The 18,337-nt window shown below is 49.1% G+C and overlaps 1 protein-coding gene across 1 annotated transcript; it reads left to right on the forward strand.

The window, feature by feature from the left end:
- The first annotated feature begins 1,780 nt into the window (after nt 1-1,780).
- Nucleotides 1,781-12,822, forward strand: hsd17b2 (hydroxysteroid (17-beta) dehydrogenase 2). The gene is made up of 7 exons (XM_072385348.1): nt 1,781-1,804; nt 1,908-1,999; nt 2,230-2,495; nt 4,943-5,155; nt 8,293-8,478; nt 10,192-10,329; nt 12,366-12,822. The coding sequence occupies exons 1-7, from the start codon at nt 1,781-1,783 to the stop codon at nt 12,701-12,703; spliced, it is 1,257 nt and encodes a 418-aa protein (XP_072241449.1). The 3' UTR covers nt 12,704-12,822.
- The last annotated feature ends 5,515 nt before the right edge of the window (nt 12,823-18,337 follow it).

The raw sequence follows: 18,337 nt of genomic DNA on the forward strand, positions 1-18,337 counted from the left end.
TCTGAAGCAGCTAACGTTAGCCAGCTAGCTGTTAATGTGCCTGAAGCAGCTAACGTAAACCAACTAGCTGTTAATTAGCCTGAAGTAGCTAACGTTAGCCAGCTAGCTGTTAATGTTCATGAAGCAGCTAACGTAAACCAGCTAGCTCTTAATGTGCCTGAAGCAGCTAACTTTAGCCAGCTAGCTCTTAATGTGCTTGAAGCAGCTAAAGTTAGCCAACTAGCTGTTAATGTGCCTGAAGCAGCTAAAGTTAGCCAACTAGCTGTTAATGAGCCTGAAGCAGCTAACGTTAGCCAACTAGCTGTTAATGTGCCTGAAGCAGCTAACGTAAACCAGCTAGCTGCTAGCGCTACAGCCCCCCCAGCTGCGACCGAAACTAGAGTGGATCTGCGCGCAGCTTTTGGGTCCAGACCAACAATGAAAGTTTAATTGGGTGCAATCCCGCCATTCCGACAAGGCTTTCCGTATAAGGAAATGTGCGTCACTCAACAGGTGAGTCCCTTCACAAAGTCTGGGCAACCGGAGGAGGAGAAGCACACCGCGGTGGTTTTCAATCACACACGCCAATGCCACAGGAAAAAAAGGCTTACAAACATGGACCAAAACGGCTCCATAACACGCACAAGAATCCAAAAGAAACGAAAGTTAACTAAAAGAAAGCAAATAAACAGCATGAAGTGGTCAAAATTGGTTTTACGCATGCCTCTGTGCGTCTGGCACATGCGTCTTCGGGCTCTCCCACGTTGGTTTGAGGATGAAAGCTATATGTTCAGCTGTAAAAACAATCTCTACATGACATTTACTCCCAGGTGTGACCAGTTAGGTCCTTAAGATATCAACAGGCTGTATAAAAGGCTGTGTGTTTGTGCCAAATGTGCAAAGCCCATCCGCGCTTCCCATAATTGGAGCGAGTATAAATCACGTGAATAACATAAATAAACGTTTTTACTGCATTTTGTTGTGTTTTATACGTTCTATGCTGTCATTTCTCTCCTCTCCCATTGGCAAGGCAAGGCAGAGTGCTCGCAACTGTGTCCTGTGCAGCAGCCGTGATATCTGTAATTGCAATTATTACTTTTGCATATGATGACAGTAAATGACGCATGCGCTCTGTGGAGAGCTCCGCTCCAGCTGGCTGTGACAGCTCACCGACACTGTATTTCTGCTTAATCAGCTTCAGCCAGAGTTACATTAATATCTGTGTTTTTATATTTGAAATTCCGGGGATTTTTATAATAGATTATTAAAGTTTGTTTGCGAGGCTGTGGGCCTAAAAAAACAGCATCTTAAAAGACCGGAGACTGGATAAACTATGCGATATAATCCATCCTATTTTTGTTTTTTGCACGATTAAAATGTGCTACACAACCAAAGTTTGGCATTATTTCTGTAACAGCAGCTCTTCCGCGAGTATCTTGTTGTTTAGTCTAAGAGGATCAAACCTTTTGGTCCAGCCTCGCCGTTTTAAACGCAGGACCTTCAACAAATAGCAGAGTTTGAGTCCTTCCAACAGAAAAAACAACGATCATCATCATTCTCACCACCTTTCAGTTATTATTTGTACAGCATGTCGGTGTTTTAGTCTTTGCCCTGCGTCGATAAAAGGAGACACTTCTCCTTCTGATGCGCCAAACTTTAGGGCGTATTTATGTAAAACATATGTTTTGGGTAAAAAAGAGGCTTTTAAAAGGAACTGTCGGGATGGCGGTATGTTAAAAAAAGAAAAACACACCGCCATAGGAGGAAAAAAGTGTCGGAATGACGGGACGTTTGATAAAAAATGGCGGCATGTAACCCTCCCCGTGTCTGCGTGGATTTTCTCCGGTAAACTGAGACGTTAAACCGCTAAAGCTGGTATGTTTGGACGGGTTTTAATGGTGATAAAAGTCTGAAAACTCGGTCTTCAGTGGCTGCAGTTCCAGCTGCTGCCTGCAGATGGCAGAGCAGCTCAGGTGGAGGTGGAGGTGAGTCATCTGCACGACTTCTTTACGGTAACCAGGTGAGCTGAGTGTGACGTCAGCTCCTTTTACACGTCTTCGGACGGTCAGAATTTGTCACATTTTGTTCTTGAACTGGCTGTGAAGTTCTTGTAGTCGGAGTTCTGGAATGCGAGCTGCTCTTTGTTCCAGAAACACACCTGCTGGCACGCGCCCGGCATACCTGGGAGGGTTTGGGGTGGGGTGGGCGGGGCCTTTCAGGTCAGAGTTAAGGTGTGACGCGCCTGTGGAGGCGGCAGTTGGACCTGAGCGGCGGCAGGATGGAGGTGTGGACGGCGGCGGCTGCTGCCATCTGCGCTGTGGCAGCATCCTGGAAGCTGTCTGAGATCTGCGGCTACAGGTGTGACACCTGCTCTGTGGCCCTCGGCGGGGCCTGCCTGCACGCCCGCCTGGTGCTGTGTGGGGCGGTCCTGTTCTGCTGCTGCTTCGCGGGGTTCTGTGTGGCGGCGAGGAGACGGAAGCTGCTGCCGGTGCAGGACAGAGCCGTGCTGGTGACAGGTGAGAACACCTAGAGAGCTCTGTCAGCCAATCAGGGCCCAGCACAGCAGCTGAGGCTGCAGAATCGGGTCTGTTAGGATCATCCCACCACCTTTTATCTCTGAAGCCGGTATGTCTCGTGTTCTGACCTCCGCCTCCATGTGAACTCGGTTCTTTCCGCTTCACCTGAAGTCCGGCAGGTGTCCAGTTAGACTGCACCGACAGGATGAGCAGGAAGCTGAGCTGGGGGTGGAATTTCTGATAAAAGCAGAGTCCTCAGACAGGAAACTGCTTTGCTTCCACCTGAGGGTCCTCCACTCTGACAGCATCTCTGCTCTTTAACCCAGGGTCTGGACTCATTGAGGTTTGCAGCTTTGGTTTCTGCACAGCTCTCTTAAGGTCCCACCACAGCATTTCAGTCAGGCTGAGGTCTGGACTCTGACTGGACCATTGCAGCACCTTGATTCTTCTCTTTTTCCCACATTCTGCTGTAGATCTGCTGCTGTGTTTGGGATCTTTGTCCTGTTGATGAGCCAGTTTCAGCCCAGCTTTAGCTGTGGGACAGATGGCCTCACATCTGACTCTAGAATACTTTGGTATCCAGAGGAATTCATGGTGGACTCAATGACTGCAAGGTGCCCAGGTCCTGTGGCTGCAGAACCAGCCCAGATCATCAGCCCTCCACCACCGTGCTTGACAGCTGCTATGAGGTGTTTGTGCTGATCTGCTGTGTTTGGTTTCCTCCAAACGTGCTGCTGTGCATTAGGACCAAACATCTCCACTTTGCTCTGGTCTGTCCAAAGGACATTGTTCCAGAAGTCTTGAGCTTTGTTCAGATGCAGCTTTGCAAACCTAAGCTGTGCTGCCATGTTCTTTTTAGAGAGAAGAGGCTTTCTCCTGCAGCCCTTCCAAACAAGCCATCCTTGTTCAGTCTTTTTCTAACTGTGCTGTCATGACCTTTAACCTTTAGCATGCTAACTGAGGCCTGTAGAGTCTGAGATGTAGCTCTGGGCTTTTTCACCTTGGGGTGACCTTTAACCTTTAGCATGCTAACTGAGGCCTGTAGAGTCTGAGATGTAGCTCTGGGCTTCTTCACCTTGGGGTGACCTTTAACCTTTAGCATGCTAACTGAGGCCTGTAGAGTCTGAGATGTAGCTCTGGGCTTTTTCACCTTGGGGTGACCTTTAACCTTTAGCATGCTAACTGAGGCCTGTAGAGTCTGAGATGTAGCTCTGGGCTTTTTCACCTTGGGGTGACCTTTAACCTTTAGCATGCTAACTGAGGCCTGTAGAGTCTGAGATGTAGCTCTGGGCTTCTTCACCTTGGGGTGACCTTTAACCTTTAGCATGCTAACTGAGGCCTGTAGAGTCTGAGATGTAGCTCTGGGCTTTTTCCCCTTGGGGTGACCTTTAACCTTTAACATGCTAACTGAGGCCTGTAGAGTCTGAGATGTAGCTCTGGGCTTTTTCACCTTGGGGTGACCTTTAACCTTTAACATGCTAACTGAGGCCTGTAGAGTCTGAGATGTAGCTCTGGGCTTTTTCACCTTGGGGTGACCTTTAACCTTTAGCATGCTAACTGAGGCCTGTAGAGTCTGAGATGTAGCTCTGGGCTTTTTCACCTTGGGGTGACCTTTAACCTTTAACATGCTAACTGAGGCCTGTAGAGTCTGAGATGTAGCTCTGGGCTTCTTCACCTTGGGGTGACCTTTAACCTTTAACATGCTAACTGAGGCCTGTAGAGTCTGAGATGTAGCTCTGGGCTTTTTCACCTTGGGGTGACCTTTAACCTTTAGCATGCTAACTGAGGCCTGTAGAGTCTGAGATGTAGCTCTGGGCTTTTTCACCTTGGGGTGACCATTAACCTTTAGCATGCTAACTGAGGCCTGTAGAGTCTGAGATGTAGCTCTGGGCTTTTTCACCTTGGGGTGACCTTTAACCTTTAGCATGCTAACTGAGGCCTGTAGAGTCTGAGATGTAGCTCTGGGCTTTTTCACCTTGGGGTGACCTTTAACCTTTAACATGCTAACTGAGGCCTGGAGAGTCTGAGATGTAGCTCTGGGCTTTTTCACCTTGGGGTGACCTTTGACCTTTAACATGCTAACTGAGGCCTGGAGAGTCTGAGATGTAGCTCTGGGCTTTTTCACCTTGGGGTGACCTTTAACCTTTAACATGCTAACTGAGGCCTGTAGAGTCTGAGATGTATGACCTTTAACCTTTAACATGCTAACTGAGGCCTGTAGAGTCTGAGATGTAGCTCTGGGCTTTTTCACCTTGGGGTGAACTTGCTGGGACGTCCACTCCTGGGAAGATTGACAGCTGAAGTGAAGGTTCTGGATCACAGTGAAGCTCGATAAATGTTCCAGGAGCTGAAAACTGAGTCAGTTCCTGTTAACATGTTGTTTCTGAGGTGGTTCGAGCTGAAGTGAGGCAGCATCTCTGACCTGGTTGTTCCGTCTCCTCCCCCAGGCTGCGACTCGGGCTTTGGGCAGGCGCTGGCCGTGCGGCTCAGTGCGGCCGGCCTGAAGGTGTTCGCCGCCGTGCTGGACGTGGACGGGGCCGGAGCTCAGCGGCTGAGGGCGCGAGCCTTGGAGAACCTGCAGGTGCTGCAGCTGGACGTGACCGACAGCTCTCAGGCGCAGACGGCGTTCGGGTACATCTGCAGCCAGGTCGCTGACACAGGTGAGACCCCCAGGAGCCTGGAAACAGGCCATTGATGCTGCTGTGATGTCACTCGGCTGTGATGTCACTCGGCTGTGATGTCACTCTGCTGTGATGTCACTCAGCTGTGATGTCACTCCGCTGTGATGTCACTGCTGTGATGTCACTCGGCTGTGATGTCACTCGGCTGTGATGTCACTCGGCTGTGATGTCACTCTGCTGTGATGTCACTCAGCTGTGATGTCACTCTGCTGTGATGTCACTCGGCTGTGATGTCACTCGGCTGTGATGTCACTCGGCTGTGATGTCACTCAGCTGTGATGTCACTCTGCTGTGATGTCACTCGGCTGTGATGTCACTCGGCTGTGATGTCACTCGGCTGTGATGTCACTCGGCTGTGATGTCACTCGGCTGTGATGTCACTCGGCTGTGATGTCACTCGGCTGTGATGTCACTCTGCTGTGATGTCACTCGGCTGTGATGTCACTCGGCTGTGATGTCACTCGGCTGTGATGTCACTCGGCTGTGATGTCACTCGGCTGTGATGTCACTCCAGCTTCATGTATAAAACACCATATTTTAGGCCTGTTTTAAACAGGCCTAAAATAACACAAAATCACTTAAAACCTCTGAGATCAACGTCTGACATGGTGTAAGGTGTGAAAAGGTGCGTTTTAAGGAGAGATTTATAACCTGACACTGCATAGGCTGTCTAATGTGGAGCAGCAGATCTCAGAAAAGCTCAGAAAAGTAGGATGGAGCAAGGCAATTAAACCAATTAAACCGTTTTAAAATTGATCCTAAAAGTTAAGTTAAAGTTAAGTAAAGAGAGGCTAAAATAGGGGGAATGTGCTCATATGATGGAGGGTGCACCAGCTCCTACGGAAAGTGCATTAATCCAATGAATTAATGTCTCTAAATTCTGCCTTTAAAGACATGATTTCAGCAGCTGCCTTGATCTGTTTGTCCAGCTTTAGATCAGCATCCATATAACCATCATATATCATCGCATTTTGAACAGTTTATCATCAAGACAGTGGAGCAGCAGTTTCGCTGAGTTCGAGTCCTTCCTAACGGAAGATAAATTCAGCGTCAGTGATCTGTTGAAATCAAAGCTCGAGTCGGAGCTCATACATAGAAAACAGTAGGGGGCCTAAAACTGAGCCCTGAGGGACACCTCACCGAAGAGGGGTCCAAACCGTTCCAGTTCAAACTACAGTCCACGTGCCTGGATGTGTTCCTGCTCCGCCCATTTTACCCAGGATGCATCTGACTTGTGTGAACTTGGGGGCAGCCTGGTACCCAGAATGCACTGCAGCCTGGTACCCAGAATGCACTGCAGCCTGGTACCCAGAATGCACTGCAGCCCAGATAAAGGAAATAGTCTTACAGTATTCCAGTGTTTCTGTCTGGGAGTGTGTTCTTGGGTGATTTTAGGAGGTAAAGTAGCTGTTTAACCTTCAAATATGAGGTCGCCTCACAGTTAAAATCTATTTAGAATTTGACTTTGATGTTTTCTGAGCGGTGACTCCGTTCTGCTGCTTCATGGCGCCATTTTAAAGGTTTATTTCCTGTTTCTGTTCCTTCCTTCCTGTTGTTTTCTCTAACGAAGACCACTGCTACCTTCCACTTTATCCTCCCTCCAACAGTCTTTATCAGCACCAATATAACCTCAGATGTTAATTATCAGCTGTAATGAGATGAAAACACAGCCCTGCTGGCTGTTTCTGACCAGTGTGGAGGTAAAAGTGACCTGATGCCCTCCTGTAGAATAACTGAGCTGCATCCTGTGGAGGTCGTACTTCTGACCTGAACTTACCAAATACGCAAGCTGGGACTGGGTGTACTTTTTAGGTAGAAGCAATTAGAATTAGAAGCAATTAATATCTTTCCCAAGTTGCAGCTACAACTCTCTACTCTGTCAGGTTGTCAATAATTAACAGGAACCATGTGAGGAGGTCAGAGGTTAGAGGGGAAAATCCAGCCTGGTCTCATGAACCAACGTACTCCAATGATTTTTGTACTTTTGCTTCACATTTTATTGCACATTTTTGCAGGAAATGACGTCCCGCGCTGTGCTTTATTTTTCTCAACACGCCAAACGCTTAAAATGCGTAGAAACGACATTCGAAAGGTGCAGAAAGCAGCGTGCTGTTTGCCTTCATTCTGGGGTCGTAATGAAGCCCCGTTTGGATTACAATCAGTCAGTTAAATAAAGCATAAAAAAATGCATTTTTTTACTTTGTCCACGTTTCTATGTTGCCATGGCAATGCGTAAGTCGCAGTTTATGGTTCTCCGTCATTTCATTTTGACCCGTCGCCTCAACGAGGGCCGTAAGGGCTGTGATTGGTCCGTTCGGTCCGCTCAGAACGTAGTTTCCAGCAGTTGTTTTTTCCGTTTTTAATGGCTGAACACGGCCAAGAAGCTCGTTGACATTCGAAATTATCTAAAGTGCATTTGTTCATCCAGGTTGTAGATTCACCCGTTCAGCCCCCCCCCCCCGCAAATGTCTTCTCTGTTGCCTGCTTCAACATTTCCAATTTAAGCATTTGTTCTTCAATACTGATGAGCTCCAGCTGCAAATACAGCTGCTCCACCTCGGTTGCCGTTGGTTACTGTTGTTAACTGTAACCAGAAGATAAAGCAAGGATTCGGCTGTAACCTGAAACCACACAAACACACAGCCACACCCCCTAGTGGCATGGAGGTGAACTGCAACGCGTTCCCTCCATGTAGAACTTCGAAAGCTCAGTGAAGACGTCACGTTGATCGACGTTCTGGATAATAATAATTATAAATAAATGTAATAAATGTAATAATTATAGATTAAGCTGAACCCTGCACATCCAGAAGTAACTCTGGGGAACCCTCAGGGTTACAAACTGATGCAATGTGTCCCGATCGAGAACGATTTGGTCGAATAATGATCTCTGTTGTCTGCGTTTTTACGGCCAGTGAAGCTGAATAAATAAAATAAATAACTTGTTTGGCAGCTGAAACACAGCCTTAGACTCATTTTCTGTGTTCTGTGGGACTTTTAGCCTGTTTTATTCAGTGTGGAGGCGCTTCAGAAAAGGTAAACCAAGCTGGCAGAAACACCTTGTGATGTCACTTCTGGGGTTAGGGTTTCAGCCTCCCTTCGGTCCATGTTCTGCAGGTCTGTGGGCTCTGGTGAACAATGCAGGAGTCCTGCACTGCCCCGTGGTCGCAGAGCTGCAGCCGCTCGCCGCCTTCAGACGCTGCATGGACACCAACTTCCTGTCTGCCGTGCACATGTGCCAGCTGTTCCTGCCCCTGCTGCGGCGCTCCAGAGGACGCATCGTCAACGTGTCCAGCATGGCAGGTACGTCTGTGACCAGTTCAGGTACGTCTGTAGAAGTTCAGGTACGTCTGTAAAGGTTCAGGTACGTCTGTACAAGTTCAGGTACGTCTGTACAAGTTCAGGTACGTCTGTACAAGTTCAGGTACGTCTGTACAAGTTCAGGTACGTCTGTGCAAGTTCAGGTACGTCTGTACCCGTTCAGGTACGTCTGTGCAAGTTCAGGTACGTCTGCGACCCGTTCAGGTACGTCTGTACCAGTTCAGGTACGTCTGTACAAGTTCAGGTACGTCTGTACAAGTTCAGGTACGTCTGCGACCCGTTCAGGTACGTCTGCGATCCGTTCAGGTACGTCTGTGACCCGTTCAGGTACGTCTGTACCCGTTCAGGTACGTCTGTACAAGTTCAGGTACGTCTGTACCCGTTCAGGTACGTCTGTACAAGTTCAGGTACGTCTGTACCAGTTCAGGTACGTCTGTACCAGTTCAGGTACGTCTGCGACCCGTTCAGGTACGTCTGTACAAGTTCAGGTACGTCTGTACAAGTTCAGGTACGTCTGCGACCCGTTCAGGTACGTCTGCGACCCGTTCAGGTACGTCTGTGACCCGTTCAGGTACGTCTGTACCAGTTCAGGTACGTCTGTACCAGTTCAGGTACGTCTGTACAAGTTCAGGTACGTCTGTACCAGTTCAGGTACGTCTGTACAAGTTCAGGTACGTCTGCGACCCGTTCAGGTACGTCTGTACAAGTTCAGGTACGTCTGTACAAGTTCAGGTACGTCTGCGACCCGTTCAGGTACGTCTGTACAAGTTCAGGTACGTCTGTGACCCGTTCAGGTACGTCTGTACCAGTTCAGGTACGTCTGCGATCCGTTCAGGTACGTCTGTACAAGTTCAGGTACGTCTGTACAAGTTCAGGTATGTCTGTACCCGTTCAGGTACATCTGTACCAGTTCAGGTACGTCTGCGATCCGTTCAGGTACGTCTGTACAAGTTCAGGTACGTCTGTACAAGTTCAGGTACGTCTGTGACCCGTTCAGGTACGTCTGTACCAGTTCAGGTACGTCTGTAGAAGTTCAGGTACGTCTGTACAAGTTCAGGTACGTCTGTGACCCGTTCAGGTACGTCTGTACCAGTTCAGGTACGTCTGTACAAGTTCAGGTACGTCTGTACAAGTTCAGGTACGTCTGCGACCCGTTCAGGTACGTCTGTACAAGTTCAGGTACGTCTGTGACCCGTTCAGGTACGTCTGTACCAGTTCAGGTACGTCTGCGATCCGTTCAGGTACGTCTGTACCCGTTCAGGTACGTCTGTACAAGTTCAGGTACGTCTGTACAAGTTCAGGTACGTCTGTACAAGTTCAGGTACGTCTGTACAAGTTCAGGTACGTCTGCGACCCGTTCAGGTACGTCTGTACAAGTTCAGGTACGTCTGTACCAGTTCAGGTACGTCTGTACCAGTTCAGGTATGTCTGTACAAGTTCAGGTACGTCTGTACAAGTTCAGGTACGTCTGTACAAGTTCAGGTACGTCTGCGACCCGTTCAGGTACGTCTGTACAAGTTCAGGTACGTCTGTACAAGTTCAGGTACGTCTGCGACCCGTTCAGGTACGTTCAGGTACGTCATTTGGGCTGATTTTACTGTAAAACTGCTTTATTTCACGCAGCGTTTCCATAGTAACTCTCAGGTTCTGTGCTGGTCGTTGAGCCTCAGTGACATTGAATGCCTCTTTCTCCAGGTGAGGTGCCCATGCCCATGCTGGGAGCTTACGGAGCCTCCAAGGCGGCTCTGAGCATCTTGTCCAGAGTGATGAGGCTGGAGCTGTCCGCCTGGGGGGTCAAAGTAGCCTTGATCCAGCCCGCTGGCTTCAGAACAAGTGGGTGCTTTCTCTTTGTTGTCCTTCACATGTTGTCATGCTCTAACTGTGTTTGCTTTCTTCTTATGAGACATTTCTTGGTTTGATGTATTTTTATGTTAAAACTCAGCAACCAAACAACTGGCTCCGCCCACGATTCCTCCAGGCAGCAGCCCGGACCACCAGGTGACCCTCTGCAGCGTCACTTTGAAGCTCAGTACCTTAGAGGACGACCTCTTGACCCAATCTGGCTGAGTGGGCGGAGCCTTGCTGAGTGGGCGTATCCTGGCTGAGGTGGAATAGTGGGCGGGGCCTGGCCTGAGGGGCGTGTCCTGGCTGAGGTGGAATAGTGGGCGGAGCCTGGCCTGAGGTTGAATAGTGGGCGGAGTCTGGCCTGAGGGGCGTATCCTGGCTGAGGTGGAATAGTGGGCGGAGCCTGGCTTGAGGGGCGTATCCTGGCTGAGGTGGAATAGTGTGCGGAGCCTGGCTGAGGTGTGATAGTGGGCGGAGCCTGGCTGAGGTGTGATAGTGGGCGGGGCCTGGCTGAGGTGTGATAGTGGGCGGAGCCTGGCTGAGGTGGAATAGTGGGCGGAGCCTGGCTTGAGGGGCGTATCCTGGCTGAGGTGGAGTAATGGATGGAGCCTGGCTGAGGTGTGATAGTGGGCGGAGCCTGGCTGAGGTGGAATAGTGGGCGGAGCCTGGCTTGAGGGGCGTATCCTGGCTGAGGTGGAATAGTGTGCGGAGCCTGGCTGAGGTGTGATAGTGGGCGGAGCCTGGCTGAGGTGTGATAGTGGGCGGGGCCTGGCTGAGGTGTGATAGTGGGCGGAGCCTGGCTGAGGTGTGATAGTGGGCGGGGCCTGGCTGAGGTGTGATAGTGGGCGGGGCCTGGTTGAGGTGTGTTAGTGGGCGGAGCCTGGCTGAGGTGTGATAGTGGGCGGGGCCTGGCTGAGGTGGAATAGTGGGCGGAGCCTGGCTGAGGTGTGATAGTGGGCGGAGCCTGACTGAGGTGGAATAGTGGGTGGAGCCTGGCCTGAGGTGGAATAGTGTGCGGAGCCTGACTGAGATGGAATAGTGTGCGGAGCCTGGCTGAGGTGTGATAGTGGGCGGAGCCTGGCTGAGGTGTGATAGTGGGCGGGGCCTGGCTGAGGTGTGATAGTGGGCGGAGCCTGGCTGAGGTGGAATAGTGGGCGGAGCCTGGCTTGAGGGGCGTATCCTGGCTGAGGTGGAGTAATGGATGGAGCCTGGCTGAGGTGTGATAGTGGGCGGAGCCTGGCTGAGGTGGAATAGTGGGCGGAGCCTGGCTTGAGGGGCGTATCCTGGCTGAGGTGGAATAGTGTGCGGAGCCTGGCTGAGGTGTGATAGTGGGCGGAGCCTGGCTGAGGTGTGATAGTGGGCGGGGCCTGGCTGAGGTGTGATAGTGGGCGGAGCCTGGCTGAGGTGTGATAGTGGGCGGGGCCTGGCTGAGGTGTGATAGTGGGCGGGGCCTGGTTGAGGTGTGTTAGTGGGCGGAGCCTGGCTGAGGTGTGATAGTGGGCGGGGCCTGGCTGAGGTGGAATAGTGGGCGGAGCCTGGCTGAGGTGTGATAGTGGGCGGAGCCTGACTGAGGTGGAATAGTGGGTGGAGCCTGGCCTGAGGTGGAATAGTGTGCGGAGCCTGACTGAGATGGAATAGTGTGCGGAGCCTGGCTGAGGTGTGATAGTGGGCGGGGCCTGGCTGAGGTGTGATAGTGGGCGGAGCCTGGCTGAGGTGTGATAGTGGGCGGAGCCTGGCTGAGGTGTGATAGTGGGCGGGGCCTGGCTGAGGTGTGATAGTGGGCGGAGCCTGGCTGAGGTGTGATAGTGGGCGGGGCCTGGCTGAGGTGTGATAGTGGGCGGAGCCTGGCTGAGGTGTGATAGTGGGCGGGGCCTGGCTGAGGTGGAATAGTGTGCGGAGCCTAGCTGAGGTGTGATAGTGGGCGGGGCCTGGCTGAGTGGGCGGAGCCTGGTCAGCAGCTGTCCCGCTGATCTGTGTGTTTCTGTCAGTGTGACGCAGCTGGTTGATAAAATCTTTCCTCTCAGACATCTTCGGGGATGGAGATGACGTCGCTCGGTACAAAGATGAGCTCCTCGCCGCCGTCTCCCCTGAAGCCAGAGCGGACTACGGGGAGGCGTACATCTCGTCTGCGCCCCACTGTCTGTCCATCATGTCGCAGCAGTCGGCGGTGGATCTGTCTCCTGTGGTCGAGGACATGTTTCACGCTGTGCTGGCCGTCTGTCCCAGACCCCTGTACACCCCCGGAAAGATGGGCTGGCTCCTCCCCTTCCTGCACCGCTGCTGTCCTACTTCCTGGTTCGACGCCATCATCGCCGGTCTGCCTCAGTACAGCCAATGTCAGCCAGCAGGCCTCAGAACCTGAGGTCCAACACCAGGTCCAGTTGGTTCAGAGGTCATCAGAACAAACATGAAGGTGCTTTTCTTTTAGTTCTGTCACCCAAACTGGGCTCTTATCATAAAACAATGGAGAAGAAACAGCTCTTCTTCGTTGGTGCTTAAATAATTAGTTTTAAGATCAAATCCATACAGTCGTCAGTTGGATCAGAACCATTCTGCATTTATGCTTCTTCAGCTGTTCGATTGGGTTTAACTAATTAAACTCAATGAAGAATAATTGTCTACTTTTTAAAGCCTTTTAAATAAAGTTTTGGGACCTTTTGAAGATGTCGACTTCTGCAGCAGAACCAAAACAAACCTGGAGCCCAGAAGAAGCTCACAGATCTGAAATGAAGGAGTTTTCCTGTCTCTGCTGGAGTCTGAAGAAGACGAGTTACTCTGGGGAGGAACATGAAATCTAATAAATATGTTGGAAAAATAAACTGTTTATTTTCATTTATAAAAGTACTAATTCAAAACTAAAGTCAATTTAATATCTTAATTCATATCTATCAGAACCATAATTTTCTGTGGCTGCAGCTCCTCGTCCACTTCTCTGTCCTACGGTGTCCCACAGGGTTCAGTTCTGGGGCCTTTGCTGTTATATCTGCTCCCTGTTTAAGGACGAATCCTCTCACTATGCAGATGATGTTCAGCTTTATTTCTCTGTCCTACGGTGTCCCACAGGGTTCAGTTCTGGGGCCTTTATTGTTATATCTTCTCCCTGTTTAAGGACGAATCCTCTCACTATGCAGATGATGTTCAGCTTTATTTCTCTGTCCTACGGTGTCCCACAGGGTTCAGTTCTGGGGCCTTTATTGTTATATCTTCTCCCTGTTTAAGGACGAATCCTCTCACTATGCAGATGATGTTCAGCTTTATTTCTCTTTCCTACGGTGTCCCACAGGGTTCAGTTCTGGGGCCTTTGTTGTTCTATCTGCTCCCTATTTAAGGACGAATTCTCTCACTGCTATGCAGATGATGTTCAGCTGTATTTCTCTTTCCTACGGTGTCCCACAGGGTTCAGTTCTGGGGCCTTTATTGTTATATCTTCTCCCTGTTTAAGGACGAATCCTCTCACTATGCAGATGATGTTCAGCTTTATTTCTCTTTCCTACGGTGTCCCACAGGGTTCAGTGCTGGGGCCTTTATTGTTATATCTGCTCCCTCTTTAAGGACGAATCCCCTCACTGCTATGCAGATGACATTCAGCTTTATTTCTCTTTCCTACGGTGTCCCACAGGGTCCAGTTCTGGGGCCTTTGTTGTTATATCTGCTCCCTCTTTAAGGACGAATCCTCTCACTGCTATGCAGATGATGTTCAGCTTTATTTCTCTGTCCTACGGTGTCCCACAGGGTTCAGTTTTGGGGCCTTTATTGTTATATCTGCTCCCTCTTTAAGGACGAATCCTCTCACTATGCAGATGACATTCAGCTTTATTTCTCTTTCCTACGGTGTCCCACAGGGTCCAGTTCTGGGGCCTTTGTTGTTATATCTGCTCCCTCTTTAAGGACGAATCCTCTCACTATGCAGATGATGTTCAGCTTTATTTCTCTTTCTTACGGTGTCCCACAGGGTTCAGTTCTGGGGCCTTTGTTGTTATATCTGTTCCCTTTTTCAGGACGAATCCCCTCACTGCTATGCAGATGATGTTCAGCTTTATTTCTCTTTCCTACGGTGTCCCACAGGGTTCAGTTCTGGGGCCTTTGTTGTTATATCTGCTCCCTCTTTAAGGACGAATCCTCTCACTATGCAGATGATGTTCAGCTTTAATTCTCTTTCCTACGGTGTCCCACAGGGTTCAGTTCTGGGGCCTTTGTTGTTCTATCTGCTCCCTATTTAAGGACGAATTCTCTCACTGCTATGCAGATGATGTTCAGCTGTATTTCTCTTTCCTACGGTGTCCCACAGGGTTCAGTTCTGGGGCCTTTATTGTTATATCTGCTCCCTCTTTAAGGACGAATTCTCTCACTGCTATGCAGATGACATTCAGCTTTATTTCTCTTTCCTACGGTGTCCCACAGGGTCCAGTTCTGGGGCCTTTGTTGTTATATCTGCTCCCTCTTTAAGGACGAATCCTCTCACTGCTATGCAGATGACGTTCAGCTTTATTTCTCTGTCCTACGGTGTCCCACAGGGTTCAGTTCTGGGGCCTTTATTGTTATATCTGCTCCCTCTTTAAGGACGAATCCTCTCACTATGCAGATGATGTTCAGCTTTATTTCTCTTTCTTACGGTGTCCCACAGGGTTCAGTTCTGGGGCCTTTGTTGTTATATCTGTTCCCTCTTTCAGGACGAATCCCCTCACTGCTATGCAGATGATGTTCAGCTTAATTTCTCTTTCCTACGGTGTCCCACAGGGTCCAGTTCTGGGGCCTTTGTTGTTATATCTGCTCCCTCTTTAAGGACGAATCCTCTCACTGCTATGCAGATGACGTTCAGCTTTATTTCTCTGTCCTACGGTGTCCCACAGGGTTCAGTTCTGGGGCCTTTATTGTTATATCTGCTCCCTCTTTAAGGACGAATCCTCTCACTATGCAGATGATGTTCAGCTTTATTTCTCTTTCTTACGGTGTCCCACAGGGTTCAGTTCTGGGGCCTTTGTTGTTATATCTGTTCCCTCTTTCAGGACGAATCCCCTCACTGCTATGCAGATGATGTTCAGCTTAATTTCTCTTTCCTACGGTGTCCCACAGGGTCCAGTTCTGGGGCCTTTGTTGTTATATCTGCTCCCTCTTTAAGGACGAATCCTCTCACTGCTATGCAGATGACGTTCAGCTTTATTTCTCTGTCCTACGGTGTCCCACAGGGTTCAGTTCTGGGGCCTTTATTGTTATATCTGCTCCCTCTTTAAGGACGAATCCTCTCACTATGCAGATGATGTTCAGCTTTATTTCTCTTTCTTACGGTGTCCCACAGGGTTCAGTTCTGGGGCCTTTGTTGTTATATCTGCTCCCTCTTTAAGGACGAATCCTCTCACTATGCAGATGATGTTCAGCTTTAATTCTCTTTCCTACGGTGTCCCACAGGGTTCAGTTCTGGGGCCTTTGTTGTTCTATCTGCTCCCTATTTAAGGACGAATTCTCTCACTGCTATGCAGATGACATTCAGCTTTATTTCTCTTTCCTACGGTGTCCCACAGGGTTCAGTTCTGGGGCCTTTATTGTTATATCTGCTCCCTCTTTAAGGACGAATCCTCTCACTGCTATGCAGATGACATTCAGCTTTATTTCTCTTTCCTACGGTGTCCCACAGGGTCCAGTTCTGGGGCCTTTGTTGTTATATCTGCTCCCTCTTTAAGGACGAATTCTCTCACTGCTATGCAGATGACATTCAGCTTTATTTCTCTTTCCTACGGTGTCCCACAGGGTTCAGTTCTGGGGCCTTTGTTGTTCTATCTGCTCCCTGTTTAAGGACGAATTCTCTCACTGCTATGCAGATGACATTCAGCTTTATTTCTCTTTCCTACGGTGTCCCACAGGGTTCAGTTCTGGGGCCTTTGTTGTTATATCTGCTCCCTCTTTAAGGACGAATCCTCTCACTGCTATGCAGATGACGTTCAGCTTTATTTCTCTGGCCTACGGTGTCCCACAGGGTTCAGTTTTGGGGCCTTTATTGTTATATCTGCTCCCTCTTTAAGGACGAATCCTCTCACTATGCAGATGACATTCAGCTTTATTTCTCTGTCCTACGGTGTCCCACAGGGTTCAGTTCTGGGGCCTTTGTTGTTATATCTGCTCCCTCTTTAAGGACGAATTCTCTCACTGCTATGCAGATGACGTTCAGCTTTATTTCTCTGGCCTACGGTGTCCCACAGGGTTCAGTTTTGGGGCCTTTATTGTTATATCTGCTCCCTCTTTAAGGACGAATCCTCTCACTATGCAGATGACATTCAGCTTTATTTCTCTGTCCTACGGTGTCCCACAGGGTTCAGTTCTGGGGCCTTTGTTGTTATATCTGCTCCCTCTTTAAGGACGAATCCTCTCACTGCTATGCAGATGACGTTCAGCTTTATTTCTCTGTCCTACGGTGTCCCACAGGGTTCAGTTTTGGGGCCTTTATTGTTATATCTGCTCCCTCTTTAAGGACGAATCCTCTCACTATGCAGATGACATTCAGCTTTATTTCTCTGTCCTACGGTGTCCCACAGGGTCCAGTTCTGGGGCCTTTGTTGTTATATCTGCTCCCTCTTTAAGGACGAATCCTCTCACTATGCAGATGATGTTCAGCTTTATTTCTCTGTCCTACGGTGTCCCACAGGGTTCAGTTCTGGGGCCTTTATTGTTATATCTGCTCCCTCTTTAAGGACGAATCCTCTCACTATGCAGATGACGTTCAGCTTTATTTCTCTGTCCTACGGTGTCCCACAGGGTTCAGTTCTGGGGCCTTTGTTGTTGGATTCAGAAAATGATGGATGTCTGACAGCTTTCTGCACCTTAATGAAGAGGAAACAGAGTCTGAGTCCCACAGATCTGAGTCTAAGCTCAGGGAAACTCTGGGTCCTCTATCAGGAACCTTGGGCTAACTTTCCTCTCAGTTTTCACTTGGATGCTCGTGTCAAAACTCTGCTTCTCCTGTTTTTATCTCTTCAGAAACATTTCCCAGTTCAGACCCATTGAGTCTGAGCTGGAAACTCTTCTTCCTGCATTTATTCCACCAGCTCTGGATTATTGGGATTAAAACTCTTTGGAACGTCTGCAGGTTGTTCAGAACGCTGCTGCGAGGCTTCTAGCTAAAACTGTGGAGAGAAAAACTCCTTTTAACAGGAAGAAACCTCCATCAGAACCAGAACCAGGAAGAAACCTCCATCAGAACCAGAACCAGGAAGAAACCTCCATCAGAACCAGAACCAGGAAGGGTCCATCTGCCTGGACCAGCTGGGGCTGAGAGGACAGGAAAGAGGGGACAACAAGCAGCGTAACACCAGGCCAGAGGGGACAACAAGCAGCGTAACACCAGGCCAGAGACACCTGCTGAGAGAGAGAAACACAAGTTAATGACAGCAATGATGTCATCTGTACATGGAGGGAGGAGAGGTGCATCATGGGAGCTCCCCCAGCAGGCTGGGCCTATAGCAGCAGAACTATGGGATGTTTCAGGCTCACCTGAGCCATCCCTAACTATAAGCTTTATCAGAAAGGAAAGTTTCAGCCTGATCTTAAAGGTAGAAGCAGAAAGTTCTGAGTCATCCAGGTCTTTATATCTTTAATTAATTTAATTTAATTTATTCTGACCAACTGATTGGTTTCATCTGGTTTCATAGATAAGTAAAGCTGAGTATCATCAGCATAGCATGGAAATAAGACTTATATTCTTTATTTAAATTAACGATCTCTCAGATAAATCAGTACATCTGGATATGAAGCAAATTACATACATTTAAATATATAGAATTGATACATTAAAATAAATATGCATCCATTTTATACCTGCTTAATCCAGTCGGGTCGGGGGGGCTGGAGCCTGTCATCATAGGGTGAGAGGCGGGGTCACCTGGACAGGTCGCCATCACAGGGACGACCACATACTCCTTCATTTAGTCACCAGTTAACCTAACAGCAGGTTTTTGGACGGTCGGAGGAACCCGAGAGTAAAATAAATATGTTTAAAGAGTCCTGG

This window comes from Leuresthes tenuis, unplaced genomic scaffold, assembly GCF_036924035.1.
Source record: "Leuresthes tenuis unplaced genomic scaffold, fLeuTen1.0.hap1 SCAF_5, whole genome shotgun sequence".
NCBI lineage: Eukaryota > Metazoa > Chordata > Actinopteri > Atheriniformes > Atherinopsidae > Leuresthes > Leuresthes tenuis.